At 42.0% G+C, this 21,557-nt stretch overlaps 1 protein-coding gene across 1 annotated transcript in view; it reads left to right on the top strand.

The window, feature by feature from the left end:
* The window catches only part of LOC118382724 (piezo-type mechanosensitive ion channel component 2-like), a 174,297-nt gene that overhangs the window by 46,750 nt on the left and 105,990 nt on the right, over positions 1 to 21,557 (top strand). The window contains exon 4 of the mRNA XM_052504202.1: positions 11,562 to 11,604. Within this exon, the coding sequence (XP_052360162.1) occupies positions 11,562 to 11,604 (43 nt within the window). The remainder of the gene's footprint in view (positions 1 to 11,561; positions 11,605 to 21,557) is intronic.

Genomic DNA, 21,557 nt, shown 5'->3' with positions numbered 1-21,557 from the left:
TAGTGGACACTATAGATGATACTCCTGGGTAAATAATAGTGGACACTATAGATGATACTCCTGGGTAAATAATAGTAATGTAATGTACAATAATGTACTGGCCTTTCCAATCCGTATGTACTGGCCCTTCCAATCTTTATGTAAATAATAGTGGACCTTCCAATGCTTTTGGGTAAATAATAGTGGACACGGGCCCTTAGATGATACCTTCCATTCAGGTCTATGTACTGGCCCTTCCCTTCCATGATACTTGGATGTACTGGCCCTTCCAATCCTTATGTACTGGCCCTTCCCTTCACTGTAATACTTATAATAGTACTGGCCCTTCCAATACTTATGTACTGGCCCTTCCAATACTTATGTACTGGCCCTTCCAATCCTTATGTACTGGCCCTTCCAATCTTTATGTACCGGCCCTTCCAATCCTTATGTACGGGCCCTTCCCTTCCATTACTTTATGTAAGTCATTTAGCCCTTCCCTTCCATTACTTATGTACTGGCCCTTCCAATCCTTATGTACTGGCCTATCTTCCAATCTTTATGTATTGACTCCGCTGCCCTTCCAATCCTTTTGATGTACTGGCCCTTCCCAGTGGTAGGGAGGCCATTACTTATGTACTGGCCCTTCCGTTCCCCTCAATCCGTATGGTATGTACTGGCCCAGTGGAGAGAGCCAATACTTATGTACTGCCCCTTCCCTTCCATTCCTTATGTACTGGCCCTTCCCTTCCAATCCTTATGTACTGGCCCATTCCAATCCTTATGTACTGGCCCTTCCCTGTCATGTACTGGCCCCTTCCCTTCCATTACTTATGTATATTCCAATCGTTATGTACCGGCCCTTCCAATCCTTATGTACGGGCCCTTCCATTCCTTATGTACTGGCCCTTCCCTTCCATTACTTATGTACTGGCCCTTCCAATCCTTATGTACTGGCCCTTCCAATCCTTATGTACTGGCCCTTCCAATCTTTATGTACCGGCCCTTCCAATCCTTATGTACGGGCACTTCCCTTCCATTCCTTATGTACTGGCCCTTCCCTTCCATTACTTATGTACTGGCCCTTCCAATCCTTATGTACTGGCCCTTCCCTTCCAATACTTATGTACTGCCCCTTCCAATACTTATGTACTGGCCCTTCCAATCCATTCATTATGTACTGAACCTTCCCTTCCATTCCTTATGTACTGGCCCTTCCAATCCTTATGTACTGGCCCTTCCATTCCATTCCTTATGTACTGGCCCTTCCCTTCCAATACTTATGTACTGGACCTTCAATTCCTTATGTACTGGCTCTTACCTTCAATTCCTTATGTACTGGCCCTTCCAATCCATTCATTATGTACTGAACCTTCCCTTCCATTCCTTATGTACTGGCCCTTCCAATCCTTATGTACTGGCCCTTCCATTCCTTATGTACTGGCCCTTCCCTTCCAATACTTATGTACTGGACCTTCAATTCCTTATGTACTGGCCCTTCCAATCTTTATTCCTTATGTACTGGCCCTTCCCTTCCATTACTTATGTACTGGCCCTTCAATTCCTTATGTACTGGCCCTTCAATTCATTATGTACTGGCCCTTCCCTTCCAATACTTATGTACTGGCCCTTCCAATCCTTATGTACTGGCCCTTCCAATCCATTCATTATGTACTGAACCTTCCCTTCCCTTCCATTCCTTATGTACTGGCCCTTCCAATCCTTATGTACTGGCCCTTCCCTTCCATTCCTTATGTACTGGCCCTTCCCTTCCAATACTTATGTACTGGACCTTCAATTCCTTATGTACTGGCCCTTCCCTTCCAATACTTATGTACTGGACCTTCAATTCCTTATGTACTGGCTCTTACCTTCAATTCCTTGTGTACTGGCTCTTCCCTTCAATTCCTTATGTACTGGCCCTTCAATTCATTATGTACTGGCCCTTCACTTCCATTCCCTATGTACTGGCCCTTCCAATCCTTATGTACTGGCCCTTAAAATCCTTATGTACTGGCCCTTAAAATCCTTATGTACTGGCCCTTCCAATCCTTAATCCTCAACAGTAGCCGATTGGACTCAATTTGTTAACAAGAATCATAATGAGGAACACGGTCTATAATGGGTAGCTAAGTTTACCACTATGTGAACCAAACACAAACCCTTTCCCACATCCAATGCTTCTAAAGTTACACATTGAGTTATACTTCGGTATTGTTCTTTGGCCTGACTGAAACCATCAGGGAAAGCAACTGTGACCCTTCCACACACACACACACATACATTCTTGCCCATTCACCCTCTGAATTGTACACATACAATCCATGTCTCAATTGTCTCAATGCTTAAAAATCCTTCTTTAGCCTGTCTCCTCCCCTTCATCTACACTGATTGAAGTGGATTTAAGAAGTAGCATCAATAAGGGATCATAGCTTTCACTTGGATTCACCTGGTCAGTCTATGTAATGGAAAACATCAGGTGTTCTTAATGTTTTGTAAACTCAGTGCATGTTCTGCTGTATCTGAGTAGTGAGGGGAACCAGTACCATCATATGGGGCTTTAAAACAAACATTTTAGTGCTCGTTTTTAGTATTTCGCACCATGGTTTATCACAAGGTTCGGCATTCCTACTTTTATTGCTATTCATAGCTGTGGAGTCCACTATTTCATATTGTGTCACGGGATGTTTACTGCTGACAGGAGAACCTTATAATGATCCTGGTTGGTTGGGGATGTACTGTGCTGTATGGAGTTGCAAGGGAGGCAGCGTCCATCAAATTCACACCTTGCTAATCTTGCACTGCGGAAAGGGGAGTTTCATATGATCTTGTCATGATTACATCATATTTTGGTATTTTCTTGGCTCTGTAACATGTATTGTTGCAATGCAAGTTTTCCCACACGTGGATTTGGTTGAATTACCAGCCTTTCAATTGAGCTATGTGAGATGTGAGAGGTGCCCATATGAACTTTTACTTCTGACAGCATTTGATGCTCTGTATTATGTTTAGTACCCCTGTTAGTAACCACCTATGACATCACAGCGCTAGCTAGGGGGAAGCCAAAAGAAGAAGCTCCTTCACACAGGGAGGGTTATCTGATGGTTCAACAGTTCCTTTGTTTCTACATTCCCCCCAGGTCCAAGGGGCCTTTGAATGCGTCGTGGCAGTGAGTGTACAGCACTGTAAGGGGATTTGAAGGTGGAGGGGTGGCCAGTCAACATGACCTCAGATTAACACAAGACACTAATAAAACTTTAGGAACATTTCACTGATCACTCTCTCCACTCGTTCCACAGCCTGTTGGGTGACATATCCTCACTGCATCCCCACGTGAGGTTGGTGGATTTTTTGGGGCTGTGCAAAAAATGACATCTTCCTCTCAGCGATGGCTGTTGACAGGGGATAAATCTCAATCTCCACCGTAAAAATGTGCAGCTGCAAATGCTGCCGCTGCCGGTGTGGCCCTTAGAGCGCAGAAGTTCAGGAGCGACGTAGGGAGCGAAAACAACCTGAGGTGAGGTCAGAGATGAAAGAGGGATGAAAAATGACCCTGGCTGCTAAAAGAGAGTGTTGTGGTGAGAGACAGAGGGTAGCTATGTGAAGACAGACACTGGCCCAATTACTGGAAGTATACAGTACATATATTGTACAACCTAGATAGCTTAGTCTACAGAACAGCCCTTGTGATGTGAGGTAAGATGTGAGGTAAAATGAAAGTAGTGTGAAGCATCCAGTCAATACTTATACTGGAAGTACATTTCTAGTAGTATACTAAAGTACATTTCTAGTAGTATACTAAAGTACATTTCTAGTAGTATACTAAATCCTCCCTCGAGAAAGCCATATCCATAATGTGGGGTTAGTTAAGTTGATTTCAATAAGTACATTTTAAAACAAGTCTATTTTATTGCGTGCCAACCATTCTCTTTGTTATTATTAAATAGTATTATAAATGGTAGATGTGTAGCAGGAAGCGGGTACAGAATAAAGAGTGCTTTTGGAACTGTATGTGTACTGTGTAGGCGTCTCTGTTCTCTCTGTGTGCCTTGTCTGCATTAATAGTCCTTTGTTTTGTGTGCGGACTCAGTTGAGCTTGTTCAGACGCCAGCAACAAGACTTTTTCATCTATCGTCACATTGAAGAGCTGCCAGCAAAAATAACAAATGTCCAAAACATGACTCCTATTTTCTTGTTTTGTGTTTGTCGTCAATAGCTCTGCGTCTCCTGCGATAAGAATCATCTTCCCCAGGATGCGCAGCCCAATCTCTCTAAAAATACATATAACACCATGGCCCACATTTCATAGGTACGCAGGTAGCAGTCCAGATGGCTTACAAAGGAGAGGATACAACTTTCAATTTCCAGTAGCTACTAATGTAAACAATGTGTCAAACGCAATAACAACATTGTAGACATGTCCCACAGTAAGCTGTGTGGAGGTGGGAGGTGAAAGGCATCTCTGTCAGAGCTTCAGTCGTATCTTCTATATCTGCATTTCACCCCTTGTCACGACTAATAACCAGAGAAGAATGGTGAAATCTTCAAAACATCTTGTTTCAAATGATCGACTAAGTGGCCCCAGCCTTGCCTTGAGTGGGCCCCTCAGTTTTGCCCTCTACTGACTTAGCCTAACTAGGATGTGTGCTTGGTCGGTCAGCGAGCAAGCGGCAGCCATGTTTGCCAGGTGTACGTCCGTCCGTTTGTCAGTCTGTCCCATGCTTGATTTGGGCAGGAGCTCACTGGAACTGAGGACCGGCCCCTCAAATGTTATACAGCTTGATCTCCTGTTCCTCTTATAGAATATTATCTCCGAAGTATTGTGGAGCTCCTGCACCTAAATACAAACAGTACTGGCACTCAAAATGAGTACCGGTACATATTTCAGTCAAATACTAAGAAGTAGAGGTTGGGATGAGGTCATTAATAAGAGACTTCCAGGAAGGAAGAGGCCTTTATGTTTTACGTCCTCCTCCACCGACATAAATACACGAAAACTCAATGTCGGTTTCTTGACCAAAACACTATTAGATCTTAATTCAGTAGCTAATACATCCACGGAGGACCTCTTTCTATGATATTCCCCCACCCCAAATTTCTTAATTGCAATTGAATCCCACAATGTACATAAACTGAAAGCATTTCCTCGGTAGTTGGCAGTGAGCAGGTTTTTACAAGATGTCTCGTCCGCAGTTTGCTTACATTGCCGAAGCATTATGGAGGTGTGTAGAAGTCTGGTTTAATAGATTTCTATGATGTTCTGTAAGACTTTTAGGCATAGTTTTACCTTGAACAGCCATCATGTGTAAAATAACCCATGTTCAGCCATATGAAAACCTTCACCTCCCTCTCAGCAGAAGGAAACGGCTGCCGGGGGAGTTGAGGGATTGGTTTTAGACTGTCTTTGCCACAGGTGTTTCTGAATTGCTCATTGTTATTTCGAAATGAACTGTTGCAAGCTGTCTCGAATGAACACATCTCAAATAAAACTCTTTTCATCTCCCTTGACACATCACAAATTGAAGATTTTCCTGGGTTTTGGCGTTTTTATTTGAGGGTCCTTCCTTGTCCTTCCTACCTTCCTTGTTTCCTTCCTATCTCGTTGCTGTATATGGAAACACTGGATCCCTCATTTTCACTATTTTATTGGCTACCTCCTTTGAGCTAACCATTTGACCTAATACCCAGGTGACTTCCACCATTTCTGTGACCATGACATCATAGAGAGATAGAGACAGAAAGGCTAAGGGGAAGTAGCAGTGAATCTGTGCTATACTCACTATGTACAGTAATCAGTGTTAGGCTAATCCAGGTATGCAGTGTGATCTAAGCAGGGGCGTTGTATCGCTGTTGACAGACAAATGTTATAATTACTACTTCTGAGGCTTCGATGATCCACCAGACTGTTTGATGGGCAGCTTGTGTCTAATTGAAGTGCTTTTCTCCCAGTGATATCCAGATGGGATTACCACACCGCTCTATAGTCTAGATATGGCTTCTTCTAGACATGTTGCTGCATCTGCTATTCTAGTCGCCACCATACAGTATAAACTACTGCATTAGATGTGTACATATCAGATATCAAAGAGAAAAGACTATGACAGAAAATAGTGGTCATGAATGGTAATTCAATTTCGTGATTTAAGTGGTAGACAAATCATTATTACAAAAAATGTGCAGTTAACACAACTATAGTATGAGGCATGGTTTGGACATGGCTAGTGTATTTCATTGGCTACTGTTCATAACAAAAGTAACAGATTGATTTAATTTCAACCGGGTGAAAATACACAGAGGATTTGCAGTTTTAAAATCCACAATTATGTATTTGAGCACTGATGCCATGACTAAATATTATAGCTGCGTTCAATGAGGTGTTTCTTCACTAATGAGCTGAATTGTGGCTGGTGTGTGTAATGTGTGTTTGTGTGTGTGTGTTTGTGTCTATTTGCGCTGGGGGCTGTATAGGCTTATTGCCTGCAGCCCTGGACGTTATTACAACGCTACGTTATTCCCGCGGCACCACATTATTGCACTCCCTCATTTCCCGAGCCACTGCACCCATCTGTAGGGAGCTGCCAAACAGCTCCTGTGACCACAACGTTGCTCCACAAAGCCCCCACTCACTCTCTCTCCTTCCTTTCTCTCTCTCTCTCCTTCCTCTCTCTCTCTCTCTCTCTCTCTCTCTCTCTCTCTCTCTCTCTCTCTCTCTCTCTCTCTCTCTCTCTCTCTCTCTTTCGCTTTCTCACTTTCTCCCCTCTCTCTGACACTCTCTCTTTCGTGTAATGTGTAGGCCTATATTGTAACTTTAGATGCAGCTTACTAATGGAGAATGCTAAGAAAAGTAACACCTGTGGGTTTGCCTGTCTGGGATATTAGTAGGCAGGTCACCCGTGATACAAGTCAGTATTTGACGTCCATCCATGTCTGAGGACACTGGGAGATGTTGTTGAAACCGGCCACTAGGGGCAACAGTGAGCACTGTTACCCTCAAATATGCTTTGGTGTGGCTATGGCGTTGTGGAGGGGGATGATGGATGGGCATAAACATCTGCCCATGGTTGCAAAGGTTGCATGTTTGAATCCAGAGATAGACAGTTGTTTTTGATATTGTTGTTTAAAGCCTATCCTAAACCTTAACCCTTACCTTAAGAATTCTGAGTTAATGCTTCAAATTTATCCTTGGAACAATACAGAGAAATAACCAAACACTTTGAAATTTGACGTTTGAGAAACGTGGATGAGCTTCTCAATCTGACGTGAGCCTGTGAGACAAACATTACCAGCCAAATTTAGAGGTTATTTTTTACCAGAGCTTTGTAAGTAGCTTTTTAAAATAATTTTATATTGTAAATCTAAAGTTGGCCTATCCTGTCAGCCCAGTTTTTTGCAACTCCTACTATAAGCATCCAGAAATATAAACACACAAATCTAAAGCAGCGCAAGGCCCCACTCCTCATGACTCCTGTGACGGCTGGAGTTTCAGACGTTGAAAACCTGGACTCGCTACGTCAGATTGAGTCAGACAACCTCCATGCATCGTAGTTAGAAAAACAACTTGTTAAACACGCATGACATTTTCCCATGGCCCGGCATAAATCTGTGTCTGTAATATTATATTAATGCGAGAATAAATTCACGTGGATATATGATCTTGGTTTGGCTGCATTTCATCATTGCAGTACGTTGTGGTTGTGGCCTTCTCTCATAGACAATGTCCAGGCTGTATTATAACCATAAAATAACAGGGAGGAAGGGAGTGAGGGAGGAAGTGGAGAAGAAAAGGTACACATGATGTAAGCGAGAAACTGTCGGAAAGTAAACTGTCTATGAAACAAACGCGTGTGCCCCTTCCTCTTTATTAGCTTAGCCATGGCCTCGTCGAGGGAACACTATACAATGTGGAATCCTTAAAGGAAAGGTTCATGGTCCGCTGTTGAGCTGCCGATAGCAACACATACAGCAACACATACATTGCTCATAGTATGCCTCGCCATAGCACAGCATCCCAGAGTCGCCTCTTCGCTGTTGATGTTGAGACTGGTGTTTTGCGGGTACTATTTAATGAAGCTTCCAGTTGAGGATTTGTGAGGAGTCTGTTTCTCAAACTAGACACTCTAATGTACTTGTCCTCTTGCTCAGTTGTGCACCAGGGCCTCCCAAACTCTTTCTATTCTGGTTAGAGCCAATTTGCGCTGTTCTGTGAAGGGAGTAGTACACAGCGCTGTACAAGATCTTCAGTTTCTTGGCAATTTCTCGCCTTCTTTTCTCAGAACAAGAATAGATTTTCAGAAGAAAGGTCTTTGTTTCTGGCCATTTTGAGCCTGTCTAAAGAAGGCCAGTTTTATTGCTTCTTTAATCAGAACATCCGTGTTCAGCTGTGCTAACATAATTGCAAAATGGTTTTCTAATGATCAATTAGCCTTTTAAAATAATAAACTTGGATTAGCTAACACAACGTGCCATTGGAACACAGGAGTGATGGTTGCTGATAATGGGCATCTGTACGCCTATGTAGAAATTCCATTTAAAAAATCTGCCGTTTCCAGCTACAACAGTCATTTACAACATTAACAATGTCTACACTGTATTTCTGATCAATTTGATGTTGTATTAATGGACAATTCATTCAGTTCATTTTTTCAAAACAAGGAAATCTCTAAGTGACACCAAACTTTTGAACGGTAGTGTATGTGCTATGCATTTCGCCAGGATTTTCACATCACAACATTCAAGTGTTACAGACCTCCAGTTTTTTGAATGGACTGGATCTTTATACTTTCCACCTGGGTCCTGTTTTAGTAGTAATGAAATCAGACCTTGTTGAGTACCTGAAAGTCTACCATTTGTATAAGAGTAATTAAACATGCAATAATGGATCTTTGAGTACATCAAAAAAGGTCTGATATACCTCTACTGGTTTCCCGTCAAGCCCTGGTGTTTTTCAGGCTGAAAAGATTTTATTGCCTCAAAAAGTTAATCATCTGTAAGTTGGCCTTCACACAGTTCTTTCTGTAAATGTGTTCGTTTTATTATTATTATTATTATTATTATTATTATTAGGAAAGAAATCCTTACAGTTAAGATCATTCAGTGGAAATGGAGGAGACTGAAAAGAAAACATATGCTTAAAATATTTTGCTTCCTCTTTCAAAATATCATTTGGTGAATCACAGATATCTCCATAATTTGTAATGAGTTTGAAGATTCAAGAAAAATGTGGTGCATTTTTCACCATTTTCCATCTAATTCGCTTTATTTTTGTATTACATTACACTTGATCGTTCTTGAATAACTACCTCCATTTCTTTTTGTTTGTCCTCTAACCTATTTTGTGCCTCTATAGTAGTTTCCTTTACCATCTACCTGCTCTGTTACTTCCTCTATTTCCTTTATTAGTCTAATCTCTTTTGATCTAAACTGCTTTTGTTTTAATGATGAGTATTGTATTGAATGGCCTCTAAAAGTACATTTGAAAGTGTCCAATACAATAAGGGGATCTGCTGTACCTATTCTGTGCAAAATAAAGCAAATTATGAATTATGTTGTCTTAGTTAAGAACAAACTGCCAGCAAGAACGAGACTAGGAAGTAATCAAGACGGCTAGCTTGATGTACGTATATCTCACTAGGTCAGGGTTTTTCAACCTCCACATGTCCACTAGTTCTAATGTATCCATGATTTTCGTGATCACCTTAAGTGCTTGAGGGTGATAGTTTGTATAGTTTGAGCTTCATACAGGGTCAGTGAGTGATTTCCTTTATTATAGGTTGAGGTACTTAAAACCGTATTATAATCTCCAACCATAATAATAGATTATTTCGTTGCTTGTGAGCTCAATAGATTATTATATAGAAGTGTGGATCATCATTATTTGGCCCATATAGATTCATTAGCCAGATCTGGTTTTGGTCCAGTAGCATATTTAAAGTAATCCATCTTCCTTTTTGATCTGTTTTCACAGTTTGCACAATCGGATCAAAATTTGTGTTAATTAGTATAATCACCCCTTTTGAGTTTCTTTGCCCATGACAAAAATATATTTCTCCCTCCCAGTCCTTTTCCCACCCAATCTCATCTATATTTGTAGAATGAGTTTCCTGTAAACAATAGATATTATATTATTTTTTTATGATCTGCTAAGCCATTACAATTATAACTAGCTATACTTATTTCTACACTTACCGTAATGATACCCAAGTTTCAATTATACTTACCACAACCAATGTTTGTAAACTTACTGTTAAAAAACACCATGATGATAGTGTGTTTTAGAGAAATGGCTAAGCTCTATTAGCATGTTATTACAAATGAATTACTAATATGTAACTACGTGTTAATACAATGTTGTTACTTCAGTTGTTACTGTTTAGTGACATAAATATAAGGGCAACTTAAGGTAAAGTGTTACCAAGAAATGTATTATTGATAAAGTTGAATAATTTCAAGTTAATGACAGAAAGTACTTTCACAGCACTTTCTCAGTTAAATTCCTTTGTTAAACAGGAAGTGGTCATCAGTCATCCCAGTGGTGAACTTGTCTTCTCATCTGAGTAGGGCCTATTAACCAGGCAGTTAACAAGCTAATGACAGAGCTAATTAGCCGCCTGAGCACTGACTCATGGATCTGTCGTTAGGGTAACTATCCTCAGATCAGCTGCAGGGGGGCGGTGTGTTGGGAGTTGGTTACTTGGCAGTAAGACAATTCTCAACTCCCTTCCAGAGGGGGGCCTCCACACACCTGGAACTGTCTCTGTAAACAAAAAGCCCAGGAGTCCAAAGCCTTTCAAGAACATTTTTGTTTTTCCCTGAGTCGTTAAATCAACGTGCGGGCGGACATCGGAGTTTCGTGTCATAAACACACAAAGAGGCGGAAGAGAGGAGAGAGAGGAGTTGTCTGCCAAATGCATGAGTCATGTGAGTCACAGGATGACAACTAACTGTGAGACGGAGGGCGTTCCAAGTGGCTGTCGATGGTGCACAGCCGCCCCTGTGTGTGTGTGTGTGTGTGTGTGTGTGTGTGTGTGTGTGTGTGTGTGTGTGTGTGTGTGTGTGTGTGTGTGTGTGTGTGTGTGTGTGTGTGTGTGTGTGTGTGTGTGTGTGTGTGTGTGTGTGTGTGTGTGTGTGTGTGTGTGTGTGTGTGTGTGTGTGTGTGTGTGTACGTGTGTGTGTGGTTTACCTTCGCTAACATATGGTTTAGATCTGTGTTACCTTCCTAAGTAGGGTCAGTGTGCATGTGAAACCATTGGATTCAAGGTTAAATTATTAATGTAATCTGTATATCATTTGAAAGATCTGCCACATTGGTGTCAGAATTGGGATTGCATCCCTGTGCAGACATAGAAAGTTTATCGAGTCAAAGATGGATTGGTACAACTTCAACTTTTCAGTGTATTCTAATGGAGTTCAGGTTGTCAACACTCCAGGTTGAATGATGGGGAGGCTCTGTGGGATAACAGAAAGTGCTTCATGAAAGCCTGCCATTTGAGCAGCTGCCATCTTAAGTCCACCTCAGGAGTTTGGAATAATGGTCCACTCTGTTGAGCGAGGATTTTGACGTCTATATTTTGTGTTCTTTTCAGGTTCAACATGGGAGAAGTCGGTTCGACAGCTGGGCTTGGAAAGGTAAGAGACCAATGCTTTCACATTAAAATCAAATCTGGCATGATCTACTGTACATAGCTCAGTTTGATCCCCATATATATTTTCATGGTGTTTGTGTGGTAAAGTGCGGAATATCCTCCCACACCCCACAGAGGACAACAAGAAGGTTTACTTGTTCTATTGTACGTCGCTAAAATCCATTCTATGGCATAGTGCCATAGTACTCGTTCAATTGAGCTCAACTGAATGATTAAATTTCACCCAATACACCCAGTCATTTGGCAGACACTCTAATACACTAGAGCAAGTTAAAACGCAGCAGCCAACAAAACAATCCATGTTTCATTCTCATCTACTTTCATTGCCAAATGAACCACTCAGGTAGAGACCTCATCGCAGCATACAAATGACTGTTTTCCCAAGTGGGTCATCCATAAGGTTCTTAATCAGGTCAACGCTCATAAGGCCGCAGGGCCGGACGGTGTTCCAGGGCGCGTTCCCAGAGCATGGTCAGAACAGCTGTCAGGCGTATTCACAGTCATTCTCAACCTCTCCTTGTCCCAGTTTGAAATCCCCACATGTTTCAAGCTGACCACCATCATTTCTGTTCCCATGAGGTCTTAAGACTACCTGCCATAATGACTAGCGCCCTGTAGCACATCTGTAATCATGAAGTGCTTTGAAAGGATGGTTATGGCACACATCAACTCCATCATCCCAGACACCCTAAAGCAGGGGTGTCAAACTCATTCCATGGAGGGCCTAGTGTCTGCTGCTTTTAGTTTTTTCCTTTCAGTTAAGACCTAGACAACCAGGTGAGGGTGAGTTCCTTTCTAATTAGTGCCCTTAATTAATCAATCAAGTACCCCAGAGAGGAGCAAAATCCATCAGACACTCGGCCCTCCATGGAATGAGTTTGACACGCGCCCTAGACCCACTCCAAATTGCATACTCCCCCGACAGATCCATACTGTAGACAATGCTATCTTCATTGCACTGGAACTGTCCTCACACACCTCGATAAGAGGACTACCTATGTGATAATGTTGTTCATTAACTACAGCTCAGCGCTTAACACCATAGTCACCAAGCTTGAAATGCTGGGCCTGAACACCTCCCTCTGCAAATGGATCCTGGGCTTCAAGTTCCTCGGTGTCGAAATCAATAAGGATTTAAAATGGTCCACACACACGCAAACAGTCGTGAGAAGGTGCAACAGCGCCTCTTCCCCCTCATGAGGTAGAAAAGATTTGGTATGGGCCCTCAAATCCTCAAAAAGTTCAACAGAAGCACCACTGAGTACCGGAGAAACAAGTCCGACACCAACAGGCTTACATAAACCTTAGCCAAATACATTTAAACTACGTTTTTCACAATCTCTGACTTTTATTCCCAGTAAAAATTCCCTGTTTTAGGTCAGTTAGGATCACCACTTTATTTAAGAATGTGACATATCAGAATAATAGTAGAGAGAATGATTTATTTGAGCTTTTATTTCTTTCATCAAATTCCCAGTGGGTCAGAAGTTTACATACACTCAATTAGTATTTGGTAGCATTGGCTTTACATTGTTTAACTTGGGTCAAACATTTCGGGTTGCCTTCCACAAGCTTCCCACAATAAGTTGGGTGAATTTTGGCCCATTTCTCCTGACAGAGCTGGTGTAACTGAGTCAGGTTTGTAGGCTCCTTGCTCGCACACACTTTTTCAGTTCTGCCCACACATTTTCTATGGGATTGAGGTCAGGCCTTTGTGATGGTCACTCCAATACCTTGACTTTGTTGTCCTTAAGCCATTTTGCCACAACTTTGGAAGTATGCTTGGGGTCATTGTCTATTTGGAAGAACCTTTTGCGACCAAGCTTTAACTTCCTGACTGATGGCTTGAGATGTTGCTTCAATATATTCACATAATTGTCCTCCCTCATGATGCCATCTATTTTGTGAAGTGCACCAGTCCCTCCTGCAGCAAAGCACCCCCACAACATGATGCTGCCACCCCCGTGCTTCACGGTTGGGATGGTGTTCTTCAGCTTGCAAGCATCCCCCTTTTTCTTCCAAACATAACGATGGTCATTATGGCCAAACAGTTCTATTTTTGTTTCATCAGACCAGAGGACATTTCTCCAAAAAGCACCATCTTTGTCCCCATGTGCAGATGCAAACCCAGTTGTGCAGTTTTGGAGCAGTGGCTTCTTCCTTGCATCCTTCCTTTCAGGTTATGTCGATATAGGACTCGTTTTACTGTGGATATAGATACTTTTGTACCTGTTTTATCCAGCATCTTCACAAGGTCCTTTGCTGTTTTTCTGGGATTGATTTGCACTTTTCGCACCAAAGTATGTTCATCTCAAGGAGACGCGTCTCCATCCTGAGCGTTATGACGGCTGAGTGGTCCCATGGTGTTTATACTTGCGTACTATTGTTTGTACAGATGAACGTGGTACCTTCAGGCGTTTGGAAATTGCTCCCACAGACTTGTGGTCTACAATTTATTTTTTGAGGTCTTGGCTTATTTCTTTTGATTTTCCCATGATGTCAAGCAAAGACTCACTGAGTTTGAAGGTAGGCCTTGAAATACATCCACAGGTACACCTCCAATTGACTCAAATTATGTCAATTAGCCCATCAGAAGCTTCTAAAGCCATGACATAGTTTTCTGGAATTTTCCAAGCTGTTTAAAGGCACAGTCAACTTAGTGTATGTAATGTTCTGACCCACTGGAATTGTGATACAGTGAATTATAATTGAAATAATCTGTCTAAACAATTGTTGGAAGAATTACTTGTGTCATGCACAAAGTAGATGTCCTAACCAACTTGCCAAAACTATTAGTTTGTTAAAAAAATACATTTGTGGAGTGGTTGAAAACAAGTTTTAATGACTCCAACCTAAGTGTATGTAAACTTCCGACTTCAACTGCAGCTAACAAAATGGCTACACAGACTCTCTGCACTCTGCAGAGTCATTTTGCACTGACTCTATGCACTCTACACACTCTCTATGCACACTACACACTCATACTCACTCTATGCACACTCTACACACTCATACTCACTATTCCCACTCTACACACTCATACTCACTCTATGCACACTCTACAGACTCATTCACACACACTCACACTGACACTCCAACACACACACAAACACACACCTTTAATTTGTTCACATACATTCAGACTGATTATACACACTGACTACTCTGTTTATCATATATCCTGATGCCTAGTCCACTTACCCCTATACATATCTACCTCTGTCACTCCAGTATCCCTGTACATTGTAAATATGGTATTGGCACTGACCCTGGAACTGACCCTGTATCCAGTACAGCTTACTGACCCTGGGATTTACTCTGTATATAGCTTACTGACCCTGGAACTGACCCTGTATATAGCTTACTGACCCTGGAACTGACCCTGTATATAGCTTACTTATGTCGTCATTACATGCTGTTCAAGGCTTTGTTGATGTGATCGAATGCCTCAAAGCGAGATACATGCAGGGGAGAATGACTGCCCCTCTCATTGAAGCCACGAAGTTCAAGGCCGACAGCGATAGCTAATACTGTGCATGTTATGGTTGCATAAATCTCCGACATGAGATACCATCTTAACCGATTTCACTGGCTTCAAATGCGCTATTGAGTCTTCACATAGAAATCAATTGTGTCGCTTGATCTATGGCTTTGTCCATTCATTTGTATAGTCATTGCATACATGCTTCGTCCCCAGCTGTGGTTTGAAAGAAAGGCTAGCCGTAAAATAATAGACTCAACAAACCAGAGATTTTGTGTTTTTTTTAAGTCTGCACCTTTACTACATTGTGTCACGACGGCCGTTTATTTTCCCAGCATCGGCTGGTTGGTGCGGCCGCCGGGTTCACAGAAATGACGGTTGTATAACTTTCGCACATATCCGTACAGCATGTGTGGCGTAAACATAGTAAATTTGCCCAGTCTTCTGCGCTGTGCTGCGTCTGTGTGCTAGGCTAACTAGCAGAGCCATTTCGGGGTTCCCGAGGTGATCCATAGCTACAGGTGCGGTGATGTCACCTTCCAAGCATTGGAAAGTGTTACTGCTTACTGGGTTAAAGAAACAGCAAATGGGGGAAAGAGCCAACCCGAATGTTTAGAGTCACGGTAATGCCACCATGAGGGAAGCTGCTGGCATTCCTCAGGTGTTGGATACAGTGATATTGTAATTTTGTCTGGGAGAGAGGGAGTTCCCAGCAAGGCTCGTTGGGTGGTAACTATAACAGCCCTCTCCATGGTCCTCTCTGTCTGTCTGTCTGTCTGTCTGTCTGTCTGTCTGTCTGTCTGTCTGTCTGTCTGTCCGTCCGCCCGTCTGTCCGTCTGTGTCCGTCTGTGAAATTAGCAGGACAGAAAGATGGCTCGTCAGTGTTTTGACTACTTCTGGTGACATATGGGGCTTAGCCTAATGGTCTTGTTGATATCATTTGGCAAATATGCCTGACCTTTTGCACACTAATAGCAGATTTATAAGAGATATTTGCTCAACTTATGATGTCACACTGTAAACACAGTTCTCACAGGTTCAAGACTGGAAGTCTATTGGCCTCTACGAGCACGCTAGCAGATACCCATTGACGGAAAGTCTATTGGCCTCTACGAGCACGCTAGCAGATACCCTTTGACGGAAAGTCTATTGGCCTCTACGAGCACGCTAGCAGATACCCATTGACGGGAAGTCTATTGGCCTCTACGAGCACGCTAGCAGATACCCATTGACGGAAAGTCTATTGGCCTCTACGAGCACGCTAGCAGATACCCATTGACGGGAAGTCTATTGGCCTCTACGAGCACGCTAGCAGATACCCATTGACGGGAAGTCTATTGGCCTCTACGAGCACGCTAGCAGATACCCATTGACGGGAAGTCTATGAGTATCTACTAGCATGCTAGCAGTTAGCAATGGCTTTTGAAACTACCTCTAACTTCCTTCTTACTGGACACCGAGATATACAAATGGTATCCCCTAGTTCATCTGTCTCTGAGGAAGTAGATAAAGGGTATCATTGCTAAAATCCCGAAGTATCCCATTAAGTTAGGGTTAGGTTTAGGTTTAGGGTTAAGAGTATGGTTAAGGTTAGGATTAAGGTAAGTGTCAGTTTTAGGTTTAAAGTTGGTTTAAGCGTCAGCTGTGTTCTTGTAGTCTCTCCCGCTCTGGTCTGTCTCAGCCCTGATGCTGCTGCTACGGCGCCTCTCCTCCTGTTGCTTTGTGGGAGTCTGGGAGACAGTTGAGTGACAGTGATGAATGTGCACCAGACAGGAGCCTGTGGAGCCCACTGAGTGATGGGTCCTACTTACACCCGGCTCTGGAGTGGCCTAGCCCCTTAATGGAGCTCCTGTTTCACATGACATACAGCACTGGAAAGTGAGACTGGGAGCGACTGTAATGAGGGAGGACCATTACAGACAAAGGAAGCTTCAAATGAATGTGACACTAGTGTCCTTTCCCGGGGACTTATCAAAGAATCTTGGGGAAATCAACTTTTTTGTGTTACATAAAAAATGAATCAGAATGTCTATGTTATTGTGTGGAAAGGTTGTTAGTCACACTCTGAAGTGTATGAGGCCAGGTGTAAATGTGTAAATCTTTATTTTCTTGATACTGGTTATTGGCCTAGTCTTCATTGACTACTTCATTGTCTGTCATATTATTTCACGGCGAAGCAGTGTGTCTGAACTACAGTACTTTTCGGTAGTTACGGCATTCCAGCTTTGCCCCATTTGTCACACCCTGACCTTAGTATTCTTTGTTTTCTTTGTTATTTTGGTTAGGTCAGGGTGTGACATGGGTGATGTGTGTGTTTTTGACTTCTCTAGGGGTTTTGTATGTTTATGGGGGTGTTTTCTATTCTAGGTGTTTTTGTAAGTCTATGGTTGCCTAGATTGGTTCTCAATTAGAGGCAGCTGTCTATCGTTGTCTCTGATTGGGAACCATATTTAGGCAGCCATATTCTTTGGGTATTTTGTGGGTGATTGTTCCTGTTCCAGTGTTTAGTGTTCATGTTACGGGACTGTTTCGTCTTCGTTCCGTTTGTTGTTTTGTTGTTTTTGTTCGGTGTTTAAGTATTCCCATTAAATATGGATTATCGTCATGCTGCATCTTGGTCCTCCTCTCTTTCACCCGAAGACAATCGTTACACCATTTTGATTGTAATTGAACCTGGCTGGCTGGGAAGAGGTTGTGAGTGTGTGTGTTTGGCAGGAGGCTGGGGCTTCGGTATGAGCCATGTACCTGGCTGGAGCCTATAGCCAACCAGTAGTATTAGTAGTTTACGTAATATGACCGTCTGTCTGTCTGCTCTGTTATCAGCACAATACGTTAGTGTTAATCAAAATCATCACATGCGCCAAATACAACAGGTATCACCGTGAAATACTTACTTACAAGCCCTTAACTAACAGTCAGACAGTAGCTGATTCAGACTGGAGAGGAGAGGAGAGGAAACGTCACTGTCTATCATGTCGATTTCTGTGTGACAAAGACCTTTCTGTCAGGGTCAACATCAGTGTCTGGCATCCACATTTCTAGGTTTATAAAAAAAGGACAACCCTTTCTGTCAAATTAAAAACTTAACTAGATTTAAGTTAGACTTTGATGTAACGCACAGTTGCTGTTGTGTTCCCTTCAGTAGAGTGAGATGAATTGGCTTGGAATGAGCTGGGTCCTCTTGGCTGACGTTCAACCGTGTGACGCAACAGTGAGGGGAATAACAGCGTGGAATTTACCCATCTCATTTTGTATTTCATTGTTTCTTTCCTTGGCAGAGTCGGTCAAGCTGGTCTACATAAATGGTTTATTTTCTGCAGGAAAGATTTCTTACTAACAATGGGCATAAAAGCTTGAAATGTGGTCACTGGTTCCCATAGGAAATGTGTTGCACCTAGAATAACCACATGAGAATGGAGATTTGTTGAGAGGAATGTACTGTACAGTGCCTTCAGAAAGTATTCATACCCCGAGACTTATTCCACATTTTGTTTTGTTACAGCCTAAATTCAATATGGATAAAACATTTATTTCTCACCCATCTACAAACAATGCCCCATGATGACAAAGTGTAAACATGTTTAGAAATGTTTGCAAATTTAATGAAAATGAAACACAGAAATATCTCATTTACATACAGTTCCATTCAAAGATTTGGACACACCTACTCATTCAAGGGTTGTTCTTTATTTTACTGTTTTACTACATTGTAGAATAACAGTGAAGACATAAAAACTATGAAATAACACATATGTAATCATGTAGTAACCAAAAAAGCGTGAAAATATATCTAAATATATTTTAGATTTTAGATTCTTCAAAGTAGCCACCTTGTGTAGGCCAGGTCATCTGATGCAGCACTCCATTACTCTCCTTGTTCAAATAGCCCTTACACAGCCTGGAAGTGTCCTGTTGAAAAACAAATGATATAGTGCGACTAACCGCAAACCAGATGGGATGGCGTATCGCTGTAGAATGCTGTGGTAGCCATGCTGGTTAAGTGTGCCTTGAATTCTAAATAAATTACTGACAGTGTCACCAGCAATGCACCCCCACACCACCGCGCCTCCTTTTCCATGCCTCATGGTGGGAACCACACATGCGGATATCGTCTGTTCACCTACTCTGCATCTCACAAGGACACGGTGGTTGGAGACAAAAATCTCAAATTTGGACTCGTCAAACCAAATTACAGATTTTCACGTGTATACATCAAATCAAATCAAATGTATTTATATAGCCCTTCTTACATCAGCTGATATCACAAAGTGCTGTACAGAAACCCAGCCTAAAACCCCAAACAGCAAGCAATGCAGGTGTAGAAGCACGGTGGCTAGGAAAAACTCCCTAGAAAGGCCAAAACCTAGGAAGAAATAAGTCTCTTCTTGTTATTGGTGTCCTTTAGTTGTGGTTTCTTTGCAGCAATTCGACCATGAAGGCCTGATTCACGCAGATTCCTCTGAACGGTTGACGTTGAGATGTGTCTGTTACTTGAACTATGTGAAGCATTTATTTGGGCTGCAATTGCTGAGGCTGGTAACTCTAATGAACTTATCCTCTGCAGCATAGGTAACTCTGATGGTTTTTGCAACTGCACTTGAAGAAACTTTTAACATTTTTGAAATGTTCCGTATTGACTGACCTTTATGTCTTAAAGTAATGATGGACTTTCGTTTCTCTTTGATTATTTGAGCTGTTCTTGCCATAATATGGACTTGGTATTTTACCAAACAAGGCTATCTTCTATATACCACTGCTACCTTGTCACAACAAAATTGATTGGCTCAAACACATTAAGAAGGAAATAAATTCCACAAATTAACTTTTAACATTGCACACCTGTTAATTGAAATGCATTCCAGGTGACTACCTCATGAAGCTGGTTGAGATAATGTCAAGAGTGTGCAAAGATGTCATCAAGGCAAAGGGTGGCTACTTTGAAGAATCTCAAATATAAAATATATTTTGGTTACTACATGATTCCATATGTGTTATTTCATAGTTTTGATGTCTTCACTATTATTATACAAAGTAGAAAATAGTAAAAATAAAGAAAAACCCTTGAATGAGTAGGTGTGTCCAAAGTTTTGACTGGTACTGTTAGTATTCACACACCTGAGTCAATACTTTGTAGAATCACGCTTGGCGGCGATTACAGCTTTGAGTCCTTTTGGGTATGTCTGTACCAGCTTTGCACATCTGTATTTGTGGATTTTCTCCCATTCTTCCTTCCAGATTTCCTCAAGCTCTGTTAAGTTAGACGGGGAGCGGCGGTGAACAGCAGTCTTTTCACAGATTTTCAATGGGATTCAAGTCTGAAGCCACTCCAGCATTGCTTTGGCTGTATGCTTGGGGTCATTGTCCTGTTGGAACGTAAATCTTCGCCACAGTCTAAGGTTGTTTGCACTCTGAACCAGGTTGTCAGTAAGAATTTGCCTGTATTTGACTTCATTCATTGTTCCCTATATCTGCTGAAAATACTTCCCCATAGCATGATGCTGTCAGCACAATGCTTCACGGTAGGGATGGTGTTTGATGGATGATGAGCTGTGCCTGGTTTTCTCCAGATATAGCGCTTTGCATTCAGGCCAAAGAGTTATATTTCTGTCTCATCAGATCACAGAATATTTTGTCTTATGCTCTGAGTCTTTGATGTGCCCTTTTTCAAACTCCAGGTGTGCTCTCGTGTGCCCTTTTTCTCAGGAGTTGCTTCCGCCTGGCAACTCTCCCATAAAGCCCAGATTGGTGAAGTGCTATAGGTTCTCCCATCTCAGCCAAGGAACTCTGTAGTTCTGTCAGGGTGGTCATTGGGTACTTGGTCACCTCTCTGACCAAGGACCTTCTTGCCCAGTGGCTCAGTTTGGTTGGAAAGCTAGCTCTAAGAAGTCTGGGTAGTTCCATATTTTTTTAATTTCCCAATGATGGAGACCACCGTGCTCTTAGAAATTGTTTGAAACCCTTCCCCAGATATATACCTCATCGCAATCTCTGAGATCTACAGACAGTTCCTTGGACTTCATGATATAGTTTATGCTCTGATGCACTGTCAACTGTGGGACCTTATATAGACATGTGTGTTTCTTTCTAAATCATGTCCAAACAGTTGAATTGGATACAGATGGACTCTAATCAAGTTGTAGTGACTTCTCAAGGATGATCAAAAGGAAATTGGATGCACTTGCGCTCAACTTCAAGTGTCATAGGAAAGGGTTGTGAATACTGATGCACATTGTATTTCTGTATTTCATTTTCAATATATTTGCAAACAATTTGAAAAACACGTTTTCACTATGGGGTATTGTGTGTAGATGTGTAAAAACATTTTTTTTAATCCATTTTGAATTCAGGCTGTAACACAAAAAAAATGTGGAATAAGTCAAGGGGTGTGAATACTTTCTGAAGGCACTGTATGTATTAAGCAAGTGACCTCCGTCATGTGATCTCCATCGCCGCTT

Source organism: Oncorhynchus keta, chromosome 4, assembly GCF_023373465.1.
Source record: "Oncorhynchus keta strain PuntledgeMale-10-30-2019 chromosome 4, Oket_V2, whole genome shotgun sequence".
Taxonomy (NCBI): Eukaryota; Metazoa; Chordata; class Actinopteri; order Salmoniformes; family Salmonidae; genus Oncorhynchus; species Oncorhynchus keta.
The sequence above is the reverse complement of the archived record's forward strand: the minus strand, read 5'-3'. Positions and strand labels throughout refer to the sequence as shown.